The sequence below is a fragment of the Lepidothrix coronata genome, unplaced genomic scaffold (assembly GCF_001604755.1).
Source record: "Lepidothrix coronata isolate B3197 unplaced genomic scaffold, Lepidothrix_coronata-1.0 Scaffold176, whole genome shotgun sequence".
NCBI classification, from domain to species: domain Eukaryota; kingdom Metazoa; phylum Chordata; class Aves; order Passeriformes; family Pipridae; genus Lepidothrix; species Lepidothrix coronata.
In genome coordinates this window covers 1,799,683-1,821,305 of record NW_016690356.1, presented here as the reverse complement: position 1 = coordinate 1,821,305, position 21,623 = coordinate 1,799,683, and the positions used below count along the sequence as shown (strand labels likewise).

Below are 21,623 nucleotides of genomic sequence, written 5' to 3'. Positions count from 1 at the left end.
AGTTTTAGGGGTAGTTTTTGAAGGTTAATTTTTTTAATTAGGCGGAGCTAGAGGCGGGCGGCGGCGGGTCCTCCGGGCCGCCAGGCGGCGCTGCGGCGCCGGGCTGAGGGGGGGCCGCTGAGGCGGCGTTATGGCGGCGCGCTGAGCTCTGAGCGCTGAGGGGGATCATGGCGCAGCCCCCGCCGTTCCCCGCCCGCCTCCCGCCGCCTTTCCGCGCCTTCCCACCGCCCTTCCCCGGCCCCCCTGCCCGCCCCGCGCCCTTCCCGGTGGGGCCGGGGGCGCCCCCGCCCTTCCTCCTGCCGCCCGCCGGCCCTGTAGTTGAGGCCGGGCCGCGCTTCCCGCCGGGCGGCCCCTACTTGGCGGCGGCCCCGCCGCGGGTCGGGGCCGAGGAGGAGGCGGCGGCGCAGCGGCAGCAGGACGAGCTGTGGCTGTCGCAGTTCCTGGGCCGCCGGCGCGCCGCTCCCCCTCCGCCGCCGCCGCCCACCGCCGCCAACCCCAGCAGCGCCCGGGCCGTGGCGGTAGCGGCGCTGGGGCGGGTGGCCCGGGTGTCCGCGCTGTGCCGGGCCCTGCGGCGGAGCGAGGCTGAGGGCGACGGGCCGGGCTGGGCCCGGGCGCGGGAGGAGGCGGAGGCGGCGCTGCGGGAGCTGCGGGAGGTCGTGCGGCCCCTGCGGGAGCCCGGATACCGCGAGGAGCTGCGCAGGAAGGCAGAGAGGGCGAGGAAGAGGAGGCTGCGCCTGCAGCGGAGGAAGCTCGAGGCCAGGGCGGCCAAGGAGGAGGCGGCGGCCCGGGCCGCCGAGCGGGAGGCCAAGATCGACCAATGGCGGGCCAAGTGCATCCAGGAGGTGGAGGAGAAGAACCGGGTACGGCCCCGAGCACCTGGTCCTGCCTCCCCCGGGGGCTCCTGAGTGTCGCTCCGTTTGCAGGGCAGGATGAGCAGCCAGTAATGGGGTCACAGTGGTCTGTGCCTGCCCCACACCCGGCTTAGGGCCCCGCGGGTCAGTGGGTGCTACCGGGGTGCTGCATGACTTCATCTTGCTTGGAGACATGCCCTTTACAAGGTCTGCAGCCCTGCTTCTTCCTTGAAAGCCTGGGTGGGCATCTCAGCTTTGCCATGCTCGTGTCCTAGCCCTTGACAGTTGAGATTTAAGTTGTTTCTGAACTGCTGGAGGTTTTCCTTTCTGGTCCCAAGTGTCAGCCTGCCCACGCTGCTCACAGCTGCCCTGTGGTGCTCAGCACCATTTCAGTATCCATCAGCCTTGCCTGCTGCTCTCGTCCTTCTAAAGCTTGTTGTTTGCAAGCTTTTGGGTCTCATCCGGAAGCAAAATGTCTCCAAAGCAATAAAACCACCTTAAATTAGCCTTCCTGGGAAGTGCTGTAGGCACTTTGGTTGGTTTTTGTGTTGGTTTTTGGCCAAAGAGCTCCCATTCTGCTTGTCTGCTGCTGGGATGGTCCAGAGCAGCTGCTGAGGAAGGGTTTGTGGTCAGATTGTGGCAGGTTAATGGTCTTTAATTGCAGAGCTGTGGAATTGAGGTTGTTTCTGTTCATTGTTAATGTTTTCCCTAAACTTATGTGGTTAAAGGCTATCAGGCTTTATGAGTTCATTAGCCATCCTGGAAGTGTTCAAAAACATGGATGTGGCACTTGAGGACATGGTTTAGTGGTGAGCATGGTGGTGGTGCTGATTTGACAGTTGGACTTGCTGATCTTAAAGGTCTTTCCCAACCTTAAAGATTCCGTGATCCCATGATTTGGTCCGAATTTATGAGTCCCACAGCACTCTTTTTTGTTTTCTGAAGTCTGTGGTGTTTTAGCCTGTTTTTCTTAAAAAGGCAAGGCTGGATGGTTGACTTGTAGCTGTTGCTGTGAAGTAACTGATCTCCAGTGCTTCAGTCATCTCTTGGAAAATACCACTTGATTCTTGTCCTCGAGGGATATTTCACACATCATGTCTGTTTTTGTCTCTCACAGGAACGAGAGCTTAAGGCTGCTGCTGACAGTGTCTTGTCTGAAGTACGGAAGAAACAAGCAGACACCAAGAGGATGGTAGATGTCCTGCGTGGGCTGGAAAAGCTTCGGAAACTGAGAAAAGAGGCTGCTGCCAGAAAAGGTTAATTACAAGATTTTCACCCAACTTTTTTTATTGCACACCCAGGAAATAAGATGATGAGGGTGCCCTGTGCTGACTAGCAAGATGCAGCTTCAAAAAGCTGTGTCTTTGTAGTGGATTTTAGTTACAAGAATAGCTGTAAAATGCTGAATTCACAAGTGGTTGTGTTCTTGTTTTTCCAAGCTTGCTCTCGATAGAACAATTATTCCGATAAGAATTCCAGCTGTTAACAAGGTTAAGCTCATGTTTCTCTGAGATTTTGCCAGCTCTGCTCTCAAGTCTGATAACAAATCCCCTTCTGAATCTGAAAAATTAAAATCACTTCTCTTTCTCTTCAGGTGTTTGTCCACCCCCCTCAGCAGATGAAGCATTTGAAACTCAGGTGGAGAGTCTGAAAACGTTGCTCAAAACTCGCACAGAGCTGTATGAGGCTGAGGAGAGAGCATTAAGGGTTATGCTAGAAGGAGAACAGGAGGAGGAAAGAAAGAGGGAAATGGAAAAGAAACAGAAGAAGGAAAGGGAAAAACTACTACAGCAGAAACTGGAAATGGATTCCAAGCTGTTTGGGGATCCAGGTAAATTCTACGTGCCATACTTAGCAGTGTTTTTCCACACCACACCCGCATCTCACAGACACTGAGGTTTGAAATGTAGGCACAGAACTAGTTGAGAAAGAAATCATCCACTGGAGTAATTTATGGTCTGAGAAAAAGGTGGAATAAACGTAGTGTGCTCTTAACACCTGTGGTGTAAGAGGAACAGCTCAGTTGATCAGTGTAGACTGCAGCGCATCTCAAGCTGATTTCATACTGTTTTGCAAGAGGGGGTTGTAGATTAAGCTGAAGTGAGGCTAAATAGAATAGATTGAAGACTTTCAGCACCCAACAGATGCTTTAGTCTGGTGATTTGGTGCGACTCAGGTAATCTGTATAGACTCAGTGTCCATTTGTTCCCTTTCTTTAGAAGACAGAGGCAGGAAAAGTTTTGATAGTCTTGGCTTTCCTCTGACAGCTCTGGTACAGACCAAGAGACGAGTAACATGTAACTAGTCCCTAATATATTACATAGGGACCTGATTTCAAGTTACAGCTGGGCACTAGGAAATGAGTTGGCAAATTTGGGGCTTCTAAGACTCACTAGAATCAAAGGTTTTTCTGGATTATTGAACAATTTCTGTTTCTGTGTTTTCACAGCTGAATTCCCACTCGCCCATCTATTGCAGCCCTTCAGAGACTACTACTTACAAGCTGAGCATTCTGTAGCAGCTCTTATCCAGATCAGGTAAAATCTTTATTTTTTTGTCAAAGATGACAAATACTGTTTGTTGAGATTGTAAAATGAGCATCCCTTTTGGTTTGTCAACTTCCAAGTTTGGTTATGCAATAGTTTGTACTGTTTTTTTCAAGCTTTTTGCTTGAGTCATATCCAACAGATGCCCATGTGAGGCAGAGTGCACTTCATGCATAACTATTGCATTTAACAGCAGTACAGTTGATTTTTACATTTGTCTTTTGACAGACAAGTTTCAGAGTACAATTTATAGTGGTTTGTGTATCGATCAGTGTGGAAAAACACTTCTGTGGTTGTATTATAAATCTTACCAGCTGTCCTCTCAACGCTCTCTCTGTTAAAGGCATGAATGGGATCAGTACTTGGTGCTAGCTGACCACCCCGAAGGAAGCTGCATCCCTCCAGGATGGGTTCTCCCCAGTCTCCCCACCAATGACACTTGGGCCACTGCCGTCAGATGATTTACTAATAAATTATGTTAACGTTGGAGGATTGTTTCATTAAAATTACATGTGTTAAATATGAGAGGGCCCGAAGAGGAAGTCTCATCCTCTCTTTCGGCAGCCAGGTACTGCAAAGTCTTTACTGGAATGTCTTGAAGAAAAGTTTTAAGAACTGTTTTTGCTGTCTGACTGTGCAGGGAGATATCTGAGCAAGCCCAGAGCTGCCAGGCCTCTCGTGGTGTGGAATTACAGTCCTGCTGCGAGTTTTTGTTAAATCTGAGTCTTAATAAAGGAACATTGCTGACAGTGGTATTTGTGCCAGTATTAACATCCTATTTTTAGTGGCTTTTATCTTTATAGAAGATGATGAAATCTCCAGCAATAAAGAAATACTAAAATATATATATATATATATACACCCCATTAGTAAACATATTATTCTTCTTAAATGAAGCATGTCAAGTATCAGTGTCAAAATAGTTCCTGTATTTTTGGGTGTAGAAACAACTTTATTACAAGTTTAAACAAATTCTGAAGTACAAACAAGACAAGGTTTTTCAAGGTTGATTAAAGCAGCTGTTGACATTTTACTTTTGTGGACTAAAACTGGTACCACAACATGGAAAAAATTCCCAGCTGTGGTGAAATAGGTCAGACAGCCGTGTGAATAGACACAAATTTGATGAATAAGCCTGCTGGAAAAAAAACCAATAAAATCTGAAGTCTGTCCTACTGTAATTGTTTTGCCTATATAGCTATTTTTGTATAAGGACACATCATGTCTGTAATATTTGATTACAAAACACAGCTCTATTTTGTAAGTTGTTTTTTTTGTACAGAATAAATAGAGAAAAATGGATTTTTTTTTTTTTCCATTTGAAGCACTTTTACAACGAGGGAGAGATTTGTTTGAATACTTGGCATCAAATACGACTCCAACATGGAGGGAATTGCTGGGAAAAGGTTTGTGTGAAGGAACTTCTCCCTCCTGCAAGGTGACAGAGGCATCCGATGTCAAAGCTGTCTGTGTTCTGGACAGTTTGCTTGTGACAGTGATGGGCCATATGGATTTGGGGCTTTGCTGGGCTATGCAGATGGTCGTGGCACCTTTCCAGAGCTGCAGACCTGATTCTTGCTTAGCCCCAGTGTGTGGGAATCGAGTTAATCTCTCCAGTGCTTTTCCCCTTGGCGTCACAACAGTGCGTCATCCATGGAGGAGGCGACGTCATGGCCTAAATTCCACACCTGGGCCTTATGTGATATGTTAATAGTTTATTGGCTGAAGCTTTGCACTGGTTTCTGTTAGTAAGAGCACACAAACTAGTAGTTTTTAACAGAATTACTGTGAGTGCAGAAGTTTGCAGTTCTTGCTCACCTGCAGCACCCCAAAATACAGATTACCAGGAAGTCCTTTGGAGGTGGAGTTCTGATTTTCTCCCCCATACATCCCCCTGTCACTTCCAGCATCTCGGTACTCCAGACCCAAGGCTGAGTCAGATCCTGGGGAGTCTTCCCTGATGAAAATGCACAAGTTCAAAAATAAAAACAATTGCATGAAAACAATACAACTCCAACACTTCCAGTTCAGGAAGCTTAGTGACCGGAGGATGCTCTGCTTAAACAATTAGGCTCCTTATCCCGTCAGTGCGTCTGAGGGACAAGCCAACCACTTAAGCTACGATTATCTTAAAACTGTCCAAGTCAGCTGCTTGTCTGACACTGCAGGAATTTAAAGAGCTGAGCAGTAGATAAGCAGGCAGTGGAGCAGCAGCCCTGTTCTCCCTGCCCTGCGAGGAGAGCTCCATGAGTTCGTCTGACGGTAAGGATAACTTCATCTTATTAATAAACACAGGGGTTGAAAATGCCAGGGGATGATCTACCTTTAGGTATATTTCCATCCCTCAAACTTTCTGTGGTTTGCTTTGTGTATTTGTTCTTGTCTAGCAATGTATGCATTAAAATATTTTATATCTTTAGTGGGGAAGATAGAGAGGAATGTTTAAAATCTCAACTCATAAAATACGTGGAGACAGAGTATTCTTAAAAATTGTTGTCTTCATGTTGAAGAGTCAGATTTGTCTGAGTGTAGTATTTCCTACTGTGTTTAAGTTTTAAAAAATTACTATAGTCCAGAAGAAGACAGGGGTTGGCTGTGTGTTTCCAAGACTCCTTTGCATCCTATTCCTCTGCTGGTCCTGCTGCAGTTCAGGTTTCTCATGTTAAGGCACATCCTCTTCCTAATGTGAGCTGGTTCATGCACTGGCCAGTGTCTGTGATGTGAAAGTGGGCAGGGCTGGTGTGGGGTACAAGCTCAGAGACCTTCTAGGAGTTGCCTTCTGGTGTGAGTTGGTGTTTAGGACTGACCATCTTTTATTCTTGTCTAGTAGCGGTTTTCTTGTCATCACACCCACCCCAAAGGACTTCTTGTTTTCTAAACTGGGAATTAACACTTGTGGGTGCCTTTCTTAGAGAACAGTATTTATGCAGTGAAATACAGCAGGTACCATCTTCATATTTTCTTCATCCTCATACCTGAAAGTGGCATTTGAACCCAAGTGAAGCCATTCTGGGTGACAGATGTTGAGACACAACTTTCCTTTGCACGTGTACACAGGGATTTTGGGAAGAGTCAGTTTACAGCATAAGCTGCAGAGAGGGTCTGTCACCCTTGCACACAGGGGCCGTGCTTGGAGCTGCAGAAAGCTGGGGAAGGTGGTTTTGCCTGCAGGTCTTTTCATGCGTTGTCTTTGTCCGTGCTGACGTGGATTGTCCCTTAGGCTGAACCCTCTTAGGCTGGAGCAGATGGTCTGGCTCTGTGAGGGCTCCCCACACGTTGCCTGTGTCATGTGTTAGTGGCAGGACATGTGCAGGAGCACAAAGCTCGTTAGGGGCTCTGCTTGGGCAGAGGTATTAAAGGCTCCTGGCGTAAGCAGGCAAGAGACAACCCTGTTGTCATTCTGATAATGACCAGCTGAGTTGCACTGAGTGATTGTGTGTGTCACTCATGTCTGTTTGTGGTCTGGAAACAATTTGTTAGTCCTCTGCCAACATAAGAAACTACTTTGAATCCCATTTCCCCTTATAGACTCTTATTTTTGCATTAAACATGTGGTTTTTTCATCCTTGTATACATTCATCTAAATATTTCCTTTTTGTGGAGTGTTTATCCTCATTGTCAAAAAAGCTGTTTTAAAAGATAAAAATGACTGTGAGAAGCACTTAGGGATGTCACAGACATATTTACTGTGTGTCCTGAGGATGGGATGTCACACAAGTATTTACTGTGTGTCCTGAGGATGACTGCTGAGGACTTTGGGATGAGCAGGCACAGGCTGTGGGTGCCAGGACTCGTGGGGAGATGAGCCACCGACTCTTAGCAGTTGATAATCTGTAAAAGAAATAATTTTGCATGCTGTCATCACTGGGAAGCTCGAGGCTTCATGCAGCAAGTAGAGGCTTTTTACTAAATTGAGACATCTGTAGAGAGCTGATGGTTACACTATTGCAATAATATTTTCCGTGCCACCATTCCCAATTCATCAGAAATTTTTGTCTCCCCTGCAGTCCTGCTCTAAAACCATCACCACACTTAAAATGAGTAGATGGTTACTAAAAGCTAATCTGGCCTTAAAATGGCTTGTTTGACATCCCCCTAACTGTTAAGTTTGCCTCATGCACCAGCCTCCTGGCCTGGCTCCTGATAAGCTGCTGTGGTGCCAGAGGGGATGTCCTCACCGCAGCTCCCTCCTCCCTCGGGATGCTCCGTGTGATGGCTTAGCAGCACGTGGCTGTGTGCATGAGCTCTATCACCACAGGTTACACAGGGAGAGGAGACCTGCAAGGTGTTCTCCTTGGCTGTGGTTTCTCCCTCTGTAACTGGAAAAAGTGCTCAGTGTGTCCCCAGCTTGGAGAAGGGATCATGCAAAGGGCAGCAGAGGGAGGGAGAGGCAGGAGGGATGGGAAACAGTAGGGCATGCATGGAGGTGGAAGTGAAGAAAAATGCTCAGGGTCTCTGCCAAAGAAAGCTGTAAGCTTGGTCAGGTCCTGCTGGCTCAAGCTGAGAATAGCAAAGGTTAGTTCAGACAAATCTTCCCAGTGTCAATAAATAAGATTTTGCCCATCTGGGCAATGCACAGAGTGGTTTTTACTTGGCTGGCTCTTGAAAAAGCTCATCTTCCTCTCCTTCCACCCAAGTTAAGAGGTGCGAGTCCCGCCTTTTACAGTTCTGTTTCCTCCCTTCCTCCAGCAGCAAGAAATCAGGCAGGAGTGATGAGCTACCTGGATGAAGTTCCCTTCAGGATGGCCCTGAGCCTCGATGGGGACTCAGGGGGAGAAATCCCCTTAATCACTGCCCCGGACATCGAGGTCCCCGACTGCACCGACATCCTCATGAGCACCATGGTGAGTCCACACCCAGATCACTGCTGGGGGATGCTCGGAGGGATGTTAGTGGTGCTTTCCTTTTCTTAGGCGAAAAGGGGCACATCCTAATTGATCTCCTCTTACTTGACTGGTTTGCAGCAGTATTGGGAGGAGAGGATGATTTGTGATATGTGGAACTGAGGAAGGAGTTGTTTGGGGGTTGTCTTTTAAAAATCCTGTCCAAGCAGGAGGCTTGGGTCTTTCTGGGATAGGAGGACAAACTTCTGCTCTGGGGTTGTTTTCTACTTTGGAATTTCTACTGTCTCATTTATTAATAATATTTATTAAATATCAATAATTTTAACAGATATAAGCAGGCAACATTACCTGTACTGACAGCATATGCATAATTTATATATGTATGTAAGTTTTTATATATATATACATATATTTATATATATATATAAATTTTTACATATATATGTATATAAAGTATCCCGTGTTTCTCCCTAGTTGGGATGCATTGATGCTCCCCGCCGAGGCCAAGCAAGATTGTGCTGCTGCTTCAGGCTGATCCTTCTGGAGGGACGTGGGGGTGTTTTCCTTAGGGAGGCTGTTTTGGGTCCACAGATGACCCAAGTGGCAGGAGCAGTAAAAACAGCATTCCTGGGCTGTGAATGTACTTGCCTGCCTGTCCGGAGGAGACCTTGTTTGGAGAGCTCTGGGACGGGCAAGGGTTGTTTGTTCCAGGAAAATCCTCAGATTTCAGTCACAAACAAGCTTATATTTTAAGACAGACTATGTGGAAATGACAACTCTGTTTGGGGACCAGCCGAGCCCCTGGCGCCACAAGAGACTCCCATGGCTGGTCCTGCCGCTGCCCGAGGTGGCATCACCCTCCGTGGTGGCTCCAGAGCCCCTGTGCCTGAAGTGCCACTAATGAGAGCCACAAACAAACTCTGCCACCACCCTGGGGGCAGCCTGTGGCTGGATGTAGTGCCTCTCTGCAGCTGCCTAAAACTGGGATGCCCACATCCCCTGTCTGCACCCTCCCACCTTCCACAGCAGCCAAAGTGACACAAAACCACCTCTAAGTATAAAACACTTCTCAAAAGAATTGTAGGTACAACTCACAATAGTAATAACTTTATACAGGGACTTTTTTCAAGTGTAAATTTGGGGATTCCCTATAGGGATGAGGCTGGCACAGCCCAATCCTACAGCCAGCCCTGATCAGGGAAGTAGGATCTCATATGGGAAGGCTGCAGCCCTTAAGCTGCCTCGCAAAGCACATGGTTTGCTCAGTGCCAGGTGGTCTGGTTTCAGGTGTCCTCACCAGCTGCCTCTCGCTCTTCCACAGCACGACTTCTCCCTGGAAAGGAAAGTGCTTTACTGGGTCGAGGTGGCCTCTCAGCAGCAAACCTGCCGGCACCGGGTCACCTCCGAGGTCGTCCCCACGGCCCCGCCGTGCTGGCTGCTGCTGGTGGACCCCGCCGACAGCTACGGGGGCCGGGCGCGGGACGCGGCGGTGCGGCGCTCCATCAGCATGAGCGCCGCCGACACCTCCTACGGGCACGCCAGGGGCAGGGCGGGCCTGTCCGACACCGAGAGCGAGACCTGGCACTCGGAGGAGGGCGACTACTCGGACGATGAGTACTCCTCGACCTCCCTGGAGGAGAATGACAAGGATGAAAAGCTCCTCTCCAGGAGGAGAAGCTCTGGGAGAAGCGTGGCTTCACGTCTCAGCTTTTACCAGACCCGACCAAAGACATCACCTGGTTTGCTGGAGCCCTCACCAGAGAACAATGTCCACAGCCCAGCCAGCCCGGACCCCAGCAAGCAGAGAAGGTCCATGGTGATATTTAACAACATGAAGAATGAGCTGGAGGCAGCCAGGAGGAAGCTGGCTGCTCTGGTGCATCCTTTGAACAGAGCTGCCACGGGGGGCAGGGGGATCCCGGTGCCACGGCTGCTCCCACAGTGTCCCGGCACCAACCGTGGTGTCAAGTACGGGCCAGCCCAGGACGTGTCCCAGCTGGGGACCTTGGTGCCAACTCCTCCAGCCACGCCTGCACCAATCCCACCCATCAAGAGGCACAAACCCACAGTACCGGTGAGCTGCTGCCTTTGCTTGGTGCTGAGAGAGGAGGGAGGTGGAGGGCGTTGAACTGGTCTCATTTGCCAGAGACTGGGCAGCAAAATGGATTCAAAATGAGACTTTAGGAACACTGGACCCATGAGAAATTGCTGATGAGTTTTCATAAGAAGTGAAGGGAGGGTTTCTTTTTTCCTCTGAGGTTGTGCATGTTTACTTGCTCTGTCCTAGTTAAAACACCCCTGTTTTTCCCAAGAAGCGGGATCTTATTTGATTATCAAATGAAACACTAAAAAAAAAATAGTGAAATAACAGGGGTTTTCCCCTCTTTTCTCTCTATTACCCCCCTCTTACAGATATAGGTGGGGTTTATAGGGAAATGCTCCTTTACAGCCATCATATCTTTTCTAGGAAACTTTGGACTTCATAGTCCTACTAAAAATACAAATCATTGGTGAAAGAGGGATGTGACAAGATGGAGTAAATATCACTCTGTCACCTTGAATCTGAATTGCACCATGTTTTTTAAGAAATCACATCTCATCCAGCTACTTGAGAGATTTTAGGAGATGAATTACTGAAAACCTACAATTAAAACCATTGGACACATGAATGACCAGGTTATTTATAGGCAGTTGTACTAGACATGGGGTAATTAAGGAAAGATTAAATGCCTGTGTGTATTTGTACATCACCCAGCCTGAGCACTCTTTGATCTGATCTGTATCTATAGCTGAGCCTGGATTTAATTAAATCCAGTCTCCTTTGATGCCCATTGGATGTTTCATGTATAGGAATTTTCCTCTTCTGGAGAAAGCAAGGTAACTGCCAGTGTTCAAAAGCGTTGCTTCAGCCTGGGTGTTTGACATCATCCCATGAGCTGGAGCAATAAGACTCTCTTCTGTTTTTTCCTTGCAGTCCCTCAGCCCCTACACCTGCCTCCCCCCTGCCTGCACACCTGGGAGACCCCTCAGCTCCCTCAGATCCCAGCCGGATTCCTCGGCTGACCTGCTCTCCGCTCTGAGCCAAGAGGAGCGAGACCTCATCGAGCCCGTCATAGCCCTGGGCTACCCCACGCACAAAGCCATCCTCACCCTCCAGAAGACGGGAAGGCAAAGCCTAAGTCAGGTTGGTGGAGCTGGCGCGGCACCGCGGGAAACCTTGGGTAAAGGAAAACTTGATTTTCCTGGAGAAAGGAATGGCTGTCTTGTTTGAGGTGGATTTCTGATTGCCTTGGCTCTCCCACTTTGGTGTCAGACCACAGCTGACAAGCTTTTCCATGAGATCACACTTTTGCTGTAATAAAATAGCAATGAGTCGCCCTCAGCTTTTCAGCATGTAATCACGGCTGGTTTCGTTATCTGTTCAATCTGTTGTGTGGAGCTTCATGTCCTTCTGAGGTACAAATTTTGCCCCCGTACATGGAAACTTTTTGCACATCATTTTTTCCCGGCTGTTGGATTTGTGTGATGATTACCATGGTTTATCCTGTCAGAGCAGGACTGTACGAATACTGCAAAGATTTGGCTGGGCTCTCTCCAAAACACAACTTCCCTGCCTTGCAGCAAGCAGGGAATCCATGCAAGCATTGCAACGGGGTCCCAGAACTTTTTTCCTGAGGAACCCTCTATAATAACCTGGAATTTATTGAAAACAATTGACATACAGACTCTTCCTACCCCTGGTATCTGAGTACATCCTTGCCTGCAGTGCTGCATCTCCATTCCTGAGGTCTCTGCTTGTGCAGATGAATTCCACAGTGGTCCAAGGGGGCCTTGGAGCATCCATGACATGAGGGATGATGCTGGCTCTGACTCCCTTGGCAAGCTTGGGGCTGGACCTGCCCATCCCAGCAGAGGATTTTAGGGCTAAATTACCCAAGTAACTCTTGCAGAGAGAGAAGGGGCTTAATTGAAACTCAGCAAGAGGGATGTCCATGAAGCTGTCATGCCAGGGAGCAGGAGCAGATCCTGGCAGAGGCACGAGCAGGCACAGTGCCAAGCAGCCTGTGCCGGGTGCCAGTCTCCTTCCCATTCCCCTGGGAACTGCCTGTGCTGCGTGGGCCAGCTCCCACCGCCTGGTCGGTGCATGAAGCTGCTCTGAAGCTGCTCTGTGGCTGAGTCATCCTGCAGCTCCCCTCTCCCTCCTGAGTCACCCCGGCTGGACCAGCCCTCCAGACCTCGCTGGTGTTTCAGGAGAGCCGAGGTGGGAAGGGAAGATTGTGTCCTCAATTCATGGAGGTTTCATCCAGGCAGAGGGAGATGGACAGAGCCCAGCCCACATTCTTTGCACAGAGCCGTGAGAGGGTGTCTTATGGCTTCAAAATGCAGAAACAGTGCATCTTTTTAAGGATGGAAGTGGGTACAGCCTTCTCCCTTCTGTATAAACACTGGGACTCCCATTCCCTTGGAGAAGAGATTCCTGCACCAAAATACAAGGTCTGCCTTATATCCTGTGCCTGCTTCACCAGCATGTTCCATCTTTCCCATTTATGTCCAATGCAGCCAAGATAAAACGTAAAGCCTGACCTTTTGTGCATCTCTTACAAGTACAAAACTACCAAATTAGGCTAAACCTTCCTGCAAAATATGTTCCAACTGAAGTTAAAAAGAAGAGCTGTAGGTGCTCTTCACTGCTTGCTGTGTCACGCAGGGTTTCAGTGTGTGATGACAACAGCTTCAACTCTGAGGATTGATTGTAGTACCAGATGGTAGACAAAAATTGCTCAACTTCTTTGCAGTGTCAACTCAAAACTAGCAAAGCCCACCTTGGCAGAGGAGGCAAGTTTGTGGCCTTAAAGAGGCGATCCCTTCTCAGTTTTGATGGAAGAACTTTTCTGAAAGGCTCAAGCAGGGTTAGTTGCCCCAACGTGCCAGAGGTTCATCATGTTATGGCCAAGGGCTAAACCAAAAATGCAGCATTGCATTTTGCTCAATGATCATTGATCAATTAAAAATGCATCCTTGATCCATGGAGCCCTCGATGTACCTGTGAGCTGAGACATGACAGAGGCTGCAGCTGCTCAGCGCCCATCTCCCCAGGCAGCTGTAGGCACAGGGCAACAGTGTTAAAAAACTTCTTGAGGAGAAAATTATAAAAAACATTGAGTTGACAATGGCACCGATTTCATGCTGGGCTTGACCAGGCTGCCAGGACTGTCTGTGTTGTGCCATGAGTGAGCAGCTATTCCTGCCACAACAGAACAAGAAAATACAGCAATGAGTTGGGGTTGTCACTGGTCAGGTAACGAGGGAAATAAAATCAGGTTAGGAATGCCAATGACCAGTGACTGTCTCCTCCCTGAGCTGCTCCTTAAGGCTGACATTTCTAAAAATTCTTACTCTGCTGTTCAGCCAAACTAGATCAGCTCAACATTTGAGGGACTTTTTTGCCTTTTTCATGTGTTTTGTGGTCTTTTACTGAGTCCTTCTCCTTGGCTAGGGGAGTGCTGGGGAGGGTGGAGGTCTATGCACTGGTGGATCTGGGGAAGATATGAATCAGTTTGTCCTTGGATGAAGATGGCACAGCTCTGGGGAGACCCATGGGATGTTTTTATTCCCCCTGCTATTGTATAGCTCATTTATTATTGTCTGTCCCATATGTTTTTGGACATTGAGTGATTCTCGCGGTATTTAAAAGATGCTGCTGGGAATTGTGCTGTCAGCACTCCAAGAACAACGAGGAAAGCCAAAAATAACTGTTTACTTTCAGTAATGGCAGCACACGGGTCTCCCCTGGGGTAGGTTTTGCGCTCGGACCCTGGAGCAAACCCAGGGGTGCCTGAACCCCGGAGCATCAAAGGGATGTGGGGTTGGCTGAGGGTGGACATCCCACGGGGACAGGCTCTGCCTCACCCACAGCCTGGAGGCCATTGCTCTGTATCTCAGAGGTTCAGATGTTTGGTTTGCTGCTCATCCTCCCTCTGCCTTGTTCCCATTCCCACCCTGGGAGGGCGAGGGGGACCAAGATGTTGTCATCTCCCGCTGGGAATCATGTGGACAGACAGACCACCCTGGCTGAGCATCAGATGGGAACCAGCAATGGTGGGTTGCTCGTGTCCTCCCCATGGTGTGTGCCTGGTTGGTGTCAAGGTGGGCTCCTGTTTGCCCTCACTCCCTGTGCCAGCAAGGCTGGGTTAACCTGGTTGTCTTCCTCTGCAGTTCCTGAGCTACCTGGGTGCCTGTGACCGGCTGCTGAAGCAGGGCTACGAGGAAGGGCAGGTGGAGGAGGCCATGGAAATGTTCCAGTACTCGGAGAAAAAGGTCAGAGTGGGATGGCAGAACCCAGCCCTTTGTGCTGTGTCCTCTGGGCTCGCTTTTCCAGCGGGCTGTACCCTTCCCTCCACTTCCACTGCCCCTCATGGGGGTCAGACCCACTGCCCTGCCACCAGTAGGACCCCCATAAGGACCCTCTGGGAAAGGACACCTGCTCCATCCCCTTTTCCATCCATCCTCTCACCCCGTTGTGCAGCACGATGCTTGTTCACCTGCTGTGCAGGGAATCCTGTCCCAAGCCCACCAACACCTGCTCTTGCTCCCTCTCTCCCAGCTCTCCTCCAGGGAGAAAAACTGTGGTGACACACTGGGAATTGGTCTCCATCATCAGTCTCTTCCCGGGTAATGAAGAGCCTGGGGAGGTGGAACTGCTTGAAGTCTGGGCTGGCAATGTTTGCTGGGATGGCAACAGCCCATAGGATTGTCGTGTCACTGCTCATTAGGGCAGTGACAGTGGGGGCTGCCCAGGTCTCGGTGTCAGGGAAGGTTTATTTATTGAGGACACGGCTCTGGGTGATGTCATGGCACTGGGGCCCAGCCTGAGCAAGGAGGGAAGCAGGACAAATGAATTCCAGCTTGTGCTCACTGCCTCTCCCTGCCCTCTTTATAATGCAGACAAACAGTGCATGGAATTGATACAAACTTTATAAGGAATAAGTGAAGCTGGAGGCTGACTTTATTAAATATTTCTTATTTAAGAAGTTGAAATGCTACCAGGGGTTTGTGTGTCCTCGGGCTGCTGTTGTGGTGCCCTTTGGCGGTGACACAACCCAGCCAGGGCGTCTGGCTGCAGCCTTGTCCCACAGCACTGCTGCTGCAACCCCACGATGGATCCATCCATGATAACATCATTCCCCTCTCTTCCTTCTTCCTCCAGGCAGCTGAATTCTTGCATCTGTTGGCTCAGTTTAATGATATGGGTTTCCAGCAAAATGAAATCAAAGAAGTTCTTTTGCTTTGTGGGAATCAGAGGGAGAGGGCGCTGGAAGAGCTCGTGATGAAAACCCACTGAGCAGCACCCTGGACCCATCACAGCTTCCCCTGTCCAGACTGCACCAGAAGCACTCAGGTGGTTCTGCTGCTCCATCCCCACCCCTGGAAACAACCAGTCACGGGCCTTCACAGCTCTTCCTTGGTGTCTCATCTCATTTTATGGACATCCATCATAAGAGTGTTTATCATTCAGGCACCAACTTCATAGGAGGAATATTTATCTCCTCACCCACACGTCCCCACCCTGATCATCTCAGCTGTTCAGATTAGATGAAATGAGATCCAAACCGCCTTCGGCTTAGATTTTTGCAAAACCCAAACCACAGTGTTCTCCCTCCACCTGGGGTGATGGGTGTCATGTTTTCAGCTACAATCAAATGTGGATTCTTAAGAGATTATATAAATCATCAGAAGCAATTGTTTTCCTAAAATCTGAAGGAACATGTGTTGGTCCTGGCTTGGTTAAGAGTCTCAGCTGACTTAGTCATGATTGAATATTGTAATTGAAATCCAATTTGATCACATTAGCTTCTCCTTTTAAACCAGAAATGTGATAAAAATACACAATTCCATGAAGGTAAGGAAAGAAAACAGGCTGCCCTTGCTCTGAAATACATGAGGTTGAATGCAAAATGGTGGAGGTAAGAGTTTGTCCTCAGGGAACTTCCTGAAATCAGAACAGAGAGATGGGGAACTGCTCACTGCCCTCATGCTCTGCCCAAATCAGGAAAATTCAGGGGATGTTTCCCTAAACTGTAAAGACAGTGGCTCCAAATGAAGTTAAGCATGAAAGTCAGCATCGGGAACATCTGGATGCTCGGGGGAATTTCTGTATGCAACTGAAGGACAGAGAATGGGATGTGTGTCTTGGTTTGGCACTGGAACAGTGGACAGTGTTTTCACATAAAGTATGTTATTTTCCTGTGAATTAGATACAGATGTAATTTCTTTGAGTAAAGATGCTTGGGGGGGTTCTTCTGCAATGTGTTTGTGTCTTTTCCTGTCAGGATGCCAACTGGCACAACCCAGCAGAGAAAATCCTTCGTTAGTTGCATTAGTACCATTTTTCCATTGTATCCTTCCAAATAATCTCTCAGTCTAACATACTGCCATTGAGGTAAAACACTGTGTCCCTTCTCCCTGGATCTCCAGGTGGATGCCAGGCACCAGCAGGAAGGTACATCTCTCCACGGCTGCCTTCATTCTTGCCTGGATGGACAAGGAAACTTGGCATCCAAGTTTTGGGGGACTTGACCCATCCATTCCCAAGGAAGCTTTTTTCCTGCCCTTCTTTAATGGCATTGAAACAGAAAATGTGGTACCTTGTGTGACCAAGGGAGATATCCCCGAGGAGCTCACAGGCTCCTCCTGAATCTCCCAGCCCTGTTTTTGCTTCAGCTTTCCCTTGGTTATACAAGCTTTTATTTTTGATGTGGCCCTTATAAGGCAAGTCCGTTCTACAGACAGCTTTTCCTTACGTCCTCTCTTGCCAAGATGATGTCACCTTAAAAAAGAAACTTGAAAAAGGTTAAACTGTGATTAGGACGATCGTGTCGCCTGGAACTGTGATCTTTGGCGGAACGAACCCCTGAGGATGGAGAGGGGGAGATAAAGGTGCTGAGCTGGTGCCAGCAGCGTGAAACGTTGAGGGCTGAATTCTGGTGGCAGCGTCGTGCCCACAAAGGCTGAAGAGCCTCTCACCCTCCTTAGAGGAGCCTCCTTGACCCTGGCTCATCGTTTCTTGCTGAGGTAAGAGCTGTATCTTTTGTGCTCCCTTTGCACCTAAAATTATCTTGTGTTACTCTCTGTATCACGGTCTGGATTGATGGATGCAACAAATGACTCCTCTCTTGGGTTATCCATGCCATACTCAACAGCCTGCCAAGACCTGCACTTTCCCCTAAGTGCTGCACTTAAAATCTTCTGCATTTTGTCTACAAATATCTTTGTAAACCCCTGAACTGTCAAAAAAACAGTGTGTGGAGGTGGGGAGGAGGTTGTATCACTTGGTGTTGGAGTTGGAGGGAAGGGGAGAGCCTGCCAAGTTCAGCAGTCCAGGGTTGGCCACAGGAGCCCAACATAAATATTTTACTAACAGAATTATTTTAACTTTATTTTAATGGAGGTTTAAGCTGTTTGTTCAACCTGAAATGGTTTTAAAGCAGCATGTTTCCATATGCTGCTCTCAGTTAGGAGAAGACAACCTGAAATGTTAATTGGCTTTATCTGGGAGGGGAGTGAGGATTTGACATGATGGGTTCCTGTAACGTCCTCCCAGGGACACCAACACAATTCCTCTTATGCTGCCCATGGTGCAGAGGTGGAGGAGGTCCCTCGGTGACCTCTGCCTCCCCTGTGCCACTGCCAGACCTGCACCTCCAAGGGCTGTGGTCCCATCACAGGTGACAGCAGAGTGGTAGCCTGGCCCAGTGGCAGGGAACAAATGAGGACAAGGCACATCCATCTGGCCATGGTTGCAAGTTGGGGTTTTCTGGTTTGTTTTGGTTTGTGGTTGCATTGAGTGGGTTTATTCTCAAATGAGGGAACTGTTTTGAAAATGCTGAGAACTTGGCGAGGGTCAGCACGGAGGTATTTGAGGCATCCTGGCTGGTATTCCCTTCAGCTCCATCCCAGCCGGGACACCACAGCAGCCCAAAGCCTGACCCATGGATGGAAGATCAGCTGACCACAGTCTGGGTTTGCTGCTGCCCTGGTCCCCCAGCACTGCAGTCACAGAGGGGAGCTCTGTGCTCTCCAGCCACCCCCAGAGTTGGTGCTGAGGGTCAGCAACCTTCCACTCCAGGCAGTGGAATCTCATGGGAACAGCTCCTCTGGCTTTGGAGCTCTGCAAGCCTGGCATCACCATGCAATGGTGGTGCTCCCTCCCTTTTTGTACCCTCTGTACTTCCAAGTTTTGCCATGTCCTCAAAAGACCCTGACTTGGTTCAAACAAGCCTCTGACGAGAGCCAGCACTTGCCACCCCTTTGGGTCTTGCTGAGGCTTGGGGGGATGATGGATGGTTCCCAGGTCCCAGAAAACCCTCAGTGCATTAAGCACCAATGCCCAGGAGCTGCTTTCCTTTACCGCCCATCTCCCCTCCTCCTCCCAGGACCCTGCTGTGGCCATGGAGATATCCCAGGGGAGCACAGGGCTGTGTGGGAACCACACTCCCACATACGGCTCTGAAATGGAGCTGCAGCTGAAAAAGCATTCAGGGGCAGGAGTGAGTCCTGACATGGATCTCTGTTAGGAGGTATTATCCTTCAGAAGGAGGAGGGGGGAACCAAACCCAAGAGTAATGAAAATTCTGTAATGAGAAGCTTTTCTATAGGTTTCCTTTTAATTCTGAGATATAATGAATGATTCCCCATCAGGGAAGAGAGGAGGTGGAGTCCTGCACACCCTCAGAGTGTAGTCAGAATAAATAAACCCCCTGTTTGCACCTCTCTGGTACCTGTTCTCTGCAGAAGCCATGAAGCCACGCACACAGTTGGCTCATGAGCCCACGTCTGGCAGGACTTTGCACTCGTGCAGGGCAGGCAGGCACAGCAGCAACTGCCTGCAGTCCCTTCCCCTCTGGCAGGGTGTAGTGTCACCTCCAGGGTCCAACATGAGGCATCCCTGGACCTGAGCACAACTCCACGGAGGAGGAGAGGAGCCCAGGGGAGCAGCAAGTGCAGAGCCACGTGCAAGGAGAGCATCCTGACATGGTATGGGGGACCACCTACGTCGCGATGTCATGGTCACGTCTTGGCAGCCGCAGGAGGAAGGTCTGCAGGGAGCCACTGCGTGGGAAACCTGCTCGCTCCTTCTTCTGCTTCCAGGTCTCGTCTTCCACGGAGTAGAGGAGTGTCAGCATCTTGTTGACAGTGTAGACGGTGTCCCCCCTGACAACAGCAGTGAACAGGGCTCCCTTGCTGTTCAGGAACTGCCCAGGCAGGGCCGTCCACTGCCGCGACGTCAGGTTGAAGCAGTCGATGACACAGCGCAAGAAGTCGTCATAGGGGCCGTTGCGCATGACATAGAGGTTGTCACGGTGGGCCACCATGCAGTGCCCGTAGCTCTGGTGCCGCTTGAGCTCGGTGACGGGAAGCCACTCGTCCCGCTGGGTCTCGTACTCGTAGATGACGGTGGTGTCCAGTGGCTGCCACAGGCAAACAAAGATCTGCCCGAGGGCTTGGGCACAGGGTGCCGCCGTGCTGGGCTGCGGCAGGTCGGAGACGAACGTCCAAGTGCTGGAAGCCACGTCGTACCTCTCCACGGACTTGAGTGAGATCTTCTCGTACTCCCCCCCAATGGCGTAGAGGAAGCCCTCGTGGCCCACCAGCCTGACGTCGTAGCGCAGCTGGTGAGGGCTGGGGAACTCGCTCCAGGCGTTGGCGTCAGCGTCATAGCAGAAGCTGCTCTCCACCACCTGCTTGTTGGCCCCGTAGACGCCACCCACGATGTAGATCTTATTATCCATGGTTGCCATGCCGGCTAGGAATGTGCTGGCACTCAGCGGAAGGCAGGAGAGGGTCCTCCACGTGTTGGTCTCCTCGTCCAGGTAGCAGATGGTCCTGGACAGGTCCTCCAAGAACTCGAAGGTGGGTGTGTGGGCTCCCACTGCCACAAAGGTGCTGGGCAGGAGGGCTTCCACATAGGCCAGCAGGTCATCAGAGAGGCAGTCCAGGTACTCCTCCAGCTCAGCATAGCTGTCCCTGATATAGAGAGCGGCGCAGTGGAAGAGATCCAGGAGGCCGAATATGGCAGCAGCTTGGTACAGCAGGATGCAGTTGTCGGAGTTGATGGAGTGGATCAGGTACTTGGCCAAGGGCTTTACCTGCAGGAAGGCAGCACACTCCACTGCCTGGAGGGTCTCCTCGCTGCCAAGGATGGGCCTCTCGCCCTCCAGCACCCGCAGCATGGCGAGGAACCCGGCCGCGCTCAGCTCCCCCAGCCCGATCTCCTCCTGCGTGCTCTCCCTCATGCCCGAGCGGAAGAGGGCACGGAAGTACTCACTGCTCTCCACCAGCAGGGTCTTCTCCACACAGAACGACTGCTCCTCCACCCGGATACGCACCCGCTCTGGGGGCCCTGCCTGGGAGTCTTCCTCCTCCGGGGTCATCCTCGCCTGGGGTCAGTGGCTCTCGGGGGTGGGGGAGCAGCCAATGCCCCTCTGTGCTGTGCTCCAGCACAGCCCCCTCCTGCCTCCTCCACCCTTTGATGCCTTTGCTGCGCTGCCCGATGGCCTTGTAACATAAATACCTTGGTCTAAAGATAGCTGAGCTCGTGACCGGGGCCCTTCAAAGGCATCCGCCGGGCTCAGCTGCCCACCCAAACTCAGGCAGGGCTCCAGCATCACCAGCCAGGGCTGGGCACAGCAGAGGTGCCCAGATTATCCCATGGAGTGTGCCCAGCCACTCCTGGGAAAACGGGTTTTGCTCTCCCCACTTTCGGGCATCCTTGTTGCAATGCCCTAAAGAGACGGTTCCCCATCCCAGGGAGGGCAACATCTGCACAGCTGGGAAGAGCACATTATCACAGTATCCTATTTTATTTTCCCTTAAAAAGTGGAGTTTACAGCCACAGGGAGGTAAACAACATCAGCAAACCTTGCTGCCATTCAGCCTGGCTGTGGGAAAGGGCCTTGTCTGCCACAGGCAGGGAGAGACCTTCCTTTGTGACCCTTCCCGGGCAGGAGGCATCAGCAACCCAGGCAACATCCAGCCCAGGCACAAGGAGCCATAAGCCAGGCTGTGCTTCACGTGGGGATCTCATGGTGAGGAAAATGAAGTGCAGTGACCCTTTTTCAGCGAAAAACTCCCCTCTGGCCTCAAGGCTCACCTACTCCCTGTGATGCTTGGCTGCAGGCAGAGATAAACCCCTGTGACTGACATAGAGGTTGGCAGTGAAGAAAAGTGTCATTTGTGGCACATTGCTGATTTGTGTGCTATTCACAGCTTTTCGTGGCTAGAAATCCCATTTCACCTCTGCCATGGGGTGCCGAGGAGAGGGCCAACAACAGGGCTCACCTCAGGGGCTGCTTCCCAGGTCTCCCCATCACCAGCTGCACCTG

The 21,623-nt window shown here is 50.3% G+C and overlaps 3 protein-coding genes across 5 annotated transcripts; 2 read left to right on the top strand and 1 right to left on the bottom strand.

Annotated features, from left to right (window-relative positions):
* The first annotated feature begins 129 nt into the window (after window positions 1–129).
* On the top strand, window positions 130–4,578 carry PDCD7 (programmed cell death 7). The gene is made up of 5 exons (XM_017830320.1): window positions 130–860; window positions 1,969–2,107; window positions 2,446–2,682; window positions 3,301–3,388; window positions 3,741–4,578. The coding sequence occupies exons 1-5, from the start codon at window positions 168–170 to the stop codon at window positions 3,856–3,858; spliced, it is 1,275 nt and encodes a 424-aa protein (XP_017685809.1). The 5' UTR covers window positions 130–167; the 3' UTR covers window positions 3,859–4,578.
* A 107-nt stretch (window positions 4,579–4,685) lies between these two features.
* Window positions 4,686–15,723, top strand: UBAP1L (ubiquitin associated protein 1 like). 3 transcript variants are annotated; one of them, XM_017830316.1, is made up of 6 exons: window positions 4,686–4,803; window positions 8,087–8,241; window positions 9,563–10,315; window positions 11,216–11,425; window positions 14,458–14,559; window positions 15,449–15,723. In XM_017830316.1, exons 1-6 carry the CDS (start codon window positions 4,695–4,697, stop codon window positions 15,581–15,583), a joined length of 1,464 nt encoding a protein of 487 aa, XP_017685805.1. In that variant the 5' UTR covers window positions 4,686–4,694; the 3' UTR covers window positions 15,584–15,723. The 3 variants fall into 3 exon arrangements, with proteins under 3 accessions (XP_017685805.1, XP_017685807.1, XP_017685806.1); XM_017830318.1 differs by having other exon boundaries at window positions 4,693–5,659; window positions 8,090–8,241; XM_017830317.1 differs by having other exon boundaries at window positions 4,693–5,659.
* Window positions 15,724–17,903: 2,180 nt separating this feature from the next.
* On the bottom strand, window positions 17,904–20,672 carry KBTBD13 (kelch repeat and BTB domain containing 13). Its single transcript, XM_017830319.1, has one exon. It carries the CDS (start codon window positions 20,670–20,672, stop codon window positions 19,290–19,292), a length of 1,383 nt encoding a protein of 460 aa, XP_017685808.1. The 3' UTR covers window positions 17,904–19,289.
* Between the last annotated feature and the right edge of the window lie 951 nt (window positions 20,673–21,623).